This window comes from Coffea eugenioides, unplaced genomic scaffold, assembly GCF_003713205.1.
Source record: "Coffea eugenioides isolate CCC68of unplaced genomic scaffold, Ceug_1.0 ScVebR1_3244;HRSCAF=4423, whole genome shotgun sequence".
In the NCBI taxonomy this organism is placed as follows: Eukaryota; Viridiplantae; Streptophyta; class Magnoliopsida; order Gentianales; family Rubiaceae; genus Coffea; species Coffea eugenioides.
In genome coordinates, this window is record NW_020863802.1 from 2,198 (window position 1) to 9,271 (window position 7,074).

General features: G+C 44.8%; 1 protein-coding gene across 1 annotated transcript; it reads right to left on the reverse strand.

Annotated features, from left to right (window-relative positions):
* Positions 1 to 661: 661 nt before the first annotated feature.
* LOC113757688 lies at positions 662 to 6,236 on the reverse strand. The gene is made up of 2 exons (XM_027300829.1): positions 4,805 to 6,236; positions 662 to 4,758 (listed from the first exon to the last, which is right to left on the reverse strand). Exons 1-2 carry the CDS (start codon positions 6,234 to 6,236, stop codon positions 662 to 664), a joined length of 5,529 nt encoding a protein of 1,842 aa, XP_027156630.1.
* Positions 6,237 to 7,074: the final 838 nt, after the last annotated feature.

Consider the following 7,074-nt stretch of genomic DNA (forward strand, 5'->3'; position numbering starts at 1 on the left):
ATCAACTGTATGAGCAGCTCAAGGCCGCGGGGAAAATTGGTACAATACCTCCTAAAGTCTATACTAAAGGAGTTCCCCCTGGTTATAATCCTCAATCTTTTTGTGCCTACCATTCTGGAGCTCCTGGACATTCTACTGTCAATTGTTGGGTACTTAAACACAAAATCCAAGACATGATTGAGGCCGGAGACATAATTTTGAAAGGGAGGGAAGAACAAGGACCAAATATAAGTATAAATCCTTTTCCTGAACACAAGGACACCTTTGAGGCATCCACCTCCAATGACGAAATTTGAAGGTCTTGAAAGAGCTCTTCACAATTTGGATGGCTGACTATCTTCCCTCTCGAAGGGAATTTTGATAAATCTAGGGGTTGTCATTTGCTAAAATTCATGAAAACTTTTTCTTGCATATGTACATAGCTTAATGAAAGCATCTTTTGCAATTTGATTATTTGTTTATTTGATTATTGTTTTGATTTTTTGTTAATTCTTTGAGATGGCCAAAGGTGAAGTTATTTGACTCTTTTTTTTTTTTTTTTTTTTTTTTTTTTTTGACAAAAGGGGGAAACCCCCGATATTTTATTAATAACAACGGATAAACTCAAGAAGGTGGAAAAATTCCCAACCTTCAATACATGCCGGATAACTAGGAGCTATACCTACACAGGAAACCTGCGAATGTATGGAAAACCTATCGCATCCAAATTAATCAGCGACCGAACTCTATTTGGAAGCTGCTGAACAGATTGAAAAGTAACATATGGACCCTCCCGAGATAACGCTGCTAAGCTGTCTGCCACGGCATTCGCCTCACGATGAATATGTGTAATAGACCCCTTCACCTTGCCTAGTAACAAGCGAAGCTGACTTAAGACGCTACACAACGGCCACTTACCAACCGATCGATTCTGGACCAACCTTACCAACACTAAAGAATCCACCTCTACCAAAATATCTGACAACCCTGCCCCCATACACCACTGCAGCCCAGAACACAATGCCAATCCCTCCGCATATATCACTTCATATTCCCCAAATTCCTTATAAAAAGCACCGATCATCTTCCCTTCAAAATCACGTACCACCCCACCACCTTTAGCTAAACCATTGATCACACTTGCATCTGTGTTGAGTTTGTACGTCCCTCTAGGCGGCTTCATCCATGATATAGCCTTCAGACAGAATGATTTGGCTGGCTTGACCCGAAAAAACCGTGCAAAATACGTATCCATATCCCCCTCCAACTGCACTTTGTTTAACATACAAGCCGCCCCCTTAGCAACCAACCACCCATTGGCTTCGAAGATAACTTTGGAATGGACAGGGTGAAGATTTCCAAACCGAGCATCATTTCTACTACGCCATAGAAACCATAACACCACTACCGGTATTACACACCGAACATGATCCAATCGGCCATTGCTAGAAGATTGAAACCACACCACTAGCAGTGAAGAAACACATGAGAATGAACGCCACTGAATTCCGCAAGCCAGAAAGAAATGCTGCCAAACAGCACTTGCTAACCTGCCATGTAAGAAAATATGATTCAAGGATTCCACCGCATTACCACAGCAATCACATTTAGAAACCATGGCCATTCCTCTAGACCGGAGCTTGTCGTCCAGAGGGAGAAAATCAGACAAAACCCTCCAAGCTAAGTACGACATTTTTAGCGGGAGTAACGGACACCAAATTCCACGGCAAACCAAAGACGTGTTACGCCGCTGCCGAACCAGATCCCAGGCTGACGACACAGAAAATGCGCCATCAGCGGAAGGAGCCCAAATTAACTCGTCCTTAAGCTTCGGATCAACAAGTGTTTGGGAAATAATATTAACAATAGATTGTGGGAGAACCTGGAGGAGACGATCAGTATTCCACCCCGTAGAGGTGTAAAACTCAGCTACCAAAAAGTGAGGATGCGCACCAGTAACCTGGTTGCTAAGTGGTTCATTGAAAAGCCATCGATCATACCAGAAATCGATGAAGCCTTCACCTAGCCGCCAACGAATGTTATCTTCAGTGATAGCCCGCACCAAACAGACCCTCTTCCAAGTTGCCGACCCCACAGCAGCCGAAGCCAAACCTGGATGTTGCTCGCCAATGTACTTACGGTGCATGAATCTGGCCCAAGGAGAGCTCTTCTGACGTATTGTCCACCATAATTTCATTACAAAAGCCCTCTCCAAATCCAAAAGAGACCGAAACCCCAATCTCCCTTCTTCAACTGGAAAACAGACTTTTTCCCAAGAGGACCAATGAATCCTCCTACCATCATTGCCATCCCACAGAAAGGCATTAAACAGCTTGCCCAATCTAATAAAGACCCCCTTAGGCGGTTTAGTAACCTGCAGGAGGTAAAGAGGCATAGAACTCAACACATGACGAATCAATATGAGCTTCCCCCCAGCAGACAGAAACCGGGAACTCCAATGATGAAGCTTTGCTCTCACAGAGGCAATTACTCCATCAAATAAGACAGTTTTGTTACGGCCAAGAGAAAGTGGGACTCCCAAATATTTGACAGGCCAAGGCTGCCCTTGAAACCCCGTTTCCTGCTGAATTAATTGGATAACCTCCGAAGAGAGCTTCGACGAACACAGAAAGCGACTCTTAGAGAGATTAATTTTTTGGCCAGAGAGAGCTTGATAGTCGTGTAAAAAGGACGATACCGCTTGTAAGCATTCAGACGATGCCCGGGTGAAAATAATCACGTCATCGGCAAACGCAAGAAACGGGACCATCCCTCCCTTAGACAAAAATCTAAACGCTGGATTGCTAGTAAAAAGCCGCTGAAGACCCCTTCCCAGAAATTCCGAGACAAAAAGGAAAAGAGTGGACGATAACGGATCCCCCTGGCGAACCCCTCTAGTCGACTTGAAAAAGCCGGTGAGCTCCCCATTAACCAGGACAGAAAACCAGACGTTGGATACTAACCGAAAAACCAGATCCACTACTCCTTCTTTAAAACCGAATTCTCGCAGCATATATAACAAAAACCCCCAGTCCACCCTGTCATACGCCTTCTCCATATCCAACTTCAAGATTACATTAGGGTGACGCAGCTTTTTGTCCAAATCCAGAATCAATTCCTGAGCTAGCAAAACATTATCTTGTATGCCGCTGCCCGGAATAAAACCAGTCTGAAACTCTAAAACCAACCTAGGAAGGAGCTGATTGATACGGGTGGACAAAACCTTAGAAATGATCTTGGCACTAACATTAGCTAAACTTATTGGTCGGAAATCTTTCCACTCACATGCGCCTTCCCTCTTGGGGAGTAAAATGATCGTCGTATTGGAAAATCCGCGTGGCATTGTGGCACCAGCAAAAAAATCCTGCACCCCGTCCATGAAGTCATCTCTTATACACTCCCAACAACTTTGATAAAAACCCCCGCCAAACCCATCAGGCCCCGCAGCACTCTGAGGGTCCATTGAGCACACCACAGTATAAACCTCATCCACCGATGGAGATTTCAGCAGCATGTCATTCTCTTCTGGCGTAAGCTTAGGCAGCTCAAGTGAAGGCCTGCTCCCTGAACTAACATCGCGGTCTGCTGTGAACAAAGAGGAGAAAAAATCAGACGCTGACAGTTTAATATCCTCGATATTATCAAGCCAACTGTCCCCGGTGCCCCTAATCCGTGCAATAAAATTAGAGCTGCGTTTCTGCTTAACTGTTGCATGGAAAAAAGAGGTATTCGCGTCGCCCTCTTTGATCCATTTGATCGCTGCCTTCTGTCTCCAGAATTCACATTCTAAGGCTAGCTCCCGAGAATGGAGTGCCCGTGCCTCATGTACTGCCGACCTAGACAACACATCCCTATTTTGATCATACAACAATTCCTTGGCCAATAAATTATCCGCTGCCACTTCGACCCGTTGAGAGACATTCCCAAAAACATCCACATTCCATCCAGCTAAAACTCGCTTAACCACCTTCAACTTATTAAAAAATTTCTGCATTCCAATTCCAGGAACAGGCTGAGCCCAAGCAGACGCAACTATTTGTTGAAAAGTAGGATGACTCCGCCAAACATTAAGAAAGCGAAAGGACGACCGCCGCCTTGCCATGCTGCCCCCCTTAACCAGCAACGGACAATGATCAGATCGCCCTCGCTGAAGATGAGCAACTCGAGTCAGCTCAATAGAAGACAGCCAACCAGCATTAACGACCGCTCGATCAAGCCGCTGCCACATACGCCCATTAGTCCATGTGTAGGCAGACCCATCAAACTGTACCGGAAATAGTCCACTCCGATTTAATGCAGAGTTAAATTCTTCCAGGTCACGAATATTCGGGGCTGAACCTCCAATCCTTTCCTCCACAGAAGAAATAACATTGTAATCTCCTACGGCCATCCATGGGAGTGTAACAGACGTTGAAAAATGCTCCAGAGCCTCCCATAACTGTCGCCTACCAATTCTGTTACACCTCGCGTAAACAGCCGAAATAAAAATGGAAGAACCAGAGGGGAAAGACACATGTATATGGACCACCTGATCCGCAGCTTCTACAAAAGAATATCGTGCATCTGAACACCAGAAAATCCAAATTTTGTTGTGCAAGAAGGACTGAGCAAAATCAAACCCCAAGAACAGCTGCACACTATCCAAATGGGAGACATTAGCTAATGGCTCCAATAGGATCAGTAAACGAATATCGTTTGATCTACAAGCGCTACGAATGTGCCTCAACGACTCCTTATTCGCAGCACCCCGAATGTTCCACACTATAAACTTAATCGGATCTAACATTATGAGACCGAAGGTTATAAGGAGCAGATGAAGGCTTACCGTCTCTTTTTCTGATCTGCCTACCACGAGTCTTGTGACCTTGAACCAAATTTTGCAGCAATTGTGCGTCTGTATCATCCAGAAGAGCTCCAGGGACAACCGGGTCATCGCTTAACTTAGATGCTGTAATTCTGCTGGCCAGCCGATCCCTAAAATTTTTTAACTCATCCAAAGCGATACCTTTCAATCCTAACTGTCTCTCAGAGTTATAACGCACTAGACGAGCATGACCTTCATGCCATCGAGGAGAAAGGGAACAAGCCCGCTCGCGCTGCGGCATTGAAGGCACAGATTTAGTCAACAGAAACTCATCTCGGCCGAAAGAAGGAATTGTGTCCGATAAAGCTTTAACCGGAGAAGAAGAAACCGGGGGAAAACAAGTCAGTACTGAGAGATCATTCTGTGCATTCGCAGCACCCCCCCGATATGAAGCAGGGAGAACGGGATCCTGAGCATGAACAGTAGTCTGTGTAGGGTTACCCCTAACAGGGTTAGACGAAGATGATGGGATAACAGTAATAGAGACATCTGCGGTGGGATTACTGCTTTCGCGCACGTGTACCCTTGGGGCTGTCACGACTCCCGAATCCACCACAGGAGGAGATTCATCGACAGGCGGTCCTCCCTTCGGTTGAAAGACGTGCTTGCCTTGAGACGGAACTGATGGTCTAGCGCGTCGCACAGGCCGCAATTCCGGATGCTTCTGATGACAGGTACTTTCGACATGACCAATGGACGAGCAAAAAACGTAGTACGAAGGATATTCTTCATACTCAATCTTCTGCCAAAAACCCCACTGATCATCCCCTATCCAAATCCTGGATCTTGGAGAATTCAATACATCAACTTCTAACAATAATCGCGCTACAGACGGACGCTTCAGCGCAGCCGTAGCTTCATCCACCTTTAATGGTCGGCCCAGTAAGTTACCCAGCTTAAGCAGAAACTGCTTTTCGAAAAACGGCAATGGAAGACCGGGGAAATTGACCCAAACTGGTGCGATGGACGACTCTGCTCCCGGCTTAAAATCGATTGTCCATTTCGACAGGGACATATGGAATTTGCCGATGTACCAAGACTTTCGACACCAGAGTCTGGTGTAATCCTCCTCCACGGAAGGCCGTAAGAGAATATGCTTGGAATCTAATAACCCTATCGGACACTCACCCTTCAGCCCCAAAGAAACAATAAATTTGCGAATAATCTCCATGGAAGGGCGACCAACTGCAAACCTGCCAACCAGTGCATTAGAATAAGGTGCCGCTATCTGTAACATGTCTTGACGGGAGATCACCAACGAAGGCTCCCCCTTGTAAGTACTGAGATGACCAATGCCAGAGGACGAAGAAGACGGAGATTGAGCCAGAATGGAGGCAAACGTCTTCGAATGACGAACAAGAAACGGCGCCTCCCCATGCTGGGGAGCCGCCATGAAACCCTACTTACCTTGCAAAGCCCGAAAATGGTGAGAAAGCCCGATTCTAGAGAGAAAGCCCGAAAAGACTCTAATTTCAACCAAATTAAATAATTAGTTGTTTTATTTGACTCTTTGAATATCACTGTTTTGGAATTTGATGAAACCCTTTATTGAAAATCCCTCCATTAAAAAACCCTCATTGAGAAAGCCTTCATTAAGAAAATCCTTCATTGAGAAAGTTTTCATTGAGAAAAACCATTGAAAAATCCCTTCATTAAAAATCACTTCACTGGAAAAATCCCTTCAATAAGGAATCCCTTCACTGGAAAAATTCTTTCATTTGAAAATTCCTTCATTGATAAATCCCTTCATTTGAGAAAATCTCTTTCCGGCCAGGTTGGAAGTTGATTGGTTAAAACAGTGTCATTAACGATTGATTCTGATTGATGAAAAGGAGTTGAATGCTATGTGCCATGACCAATATTGTCAAAATGCATGGCCTATGTTCATAACAAAAGGGTCCGCCACCAATATCCTGAAGAAGGGAACAAAGTGCTAATGTGATTCAAATTGACAAAGCTTATTGGATGTTCAAGAGGTATTGCCTGGAGGAGTACTCATTTTGGGCAGAAATGGAAGGACAGACATTCCCTCGACCTATCAACTCAGACATGTGTAAGAAATTCTTTATTTGATTATGCAAATTCCTTCTAGGAAATCATGCAAGAGACGAGGCAAAAGTCAGGCCATCTTCCTTTCCAATCAAAACATTTCATCCCTAGTCGTCCCTTTTGAGTTATCAGAACAATAATTTTTTCGTTTGGCAGCCCCTGAAGATTGCAAACCCCACACT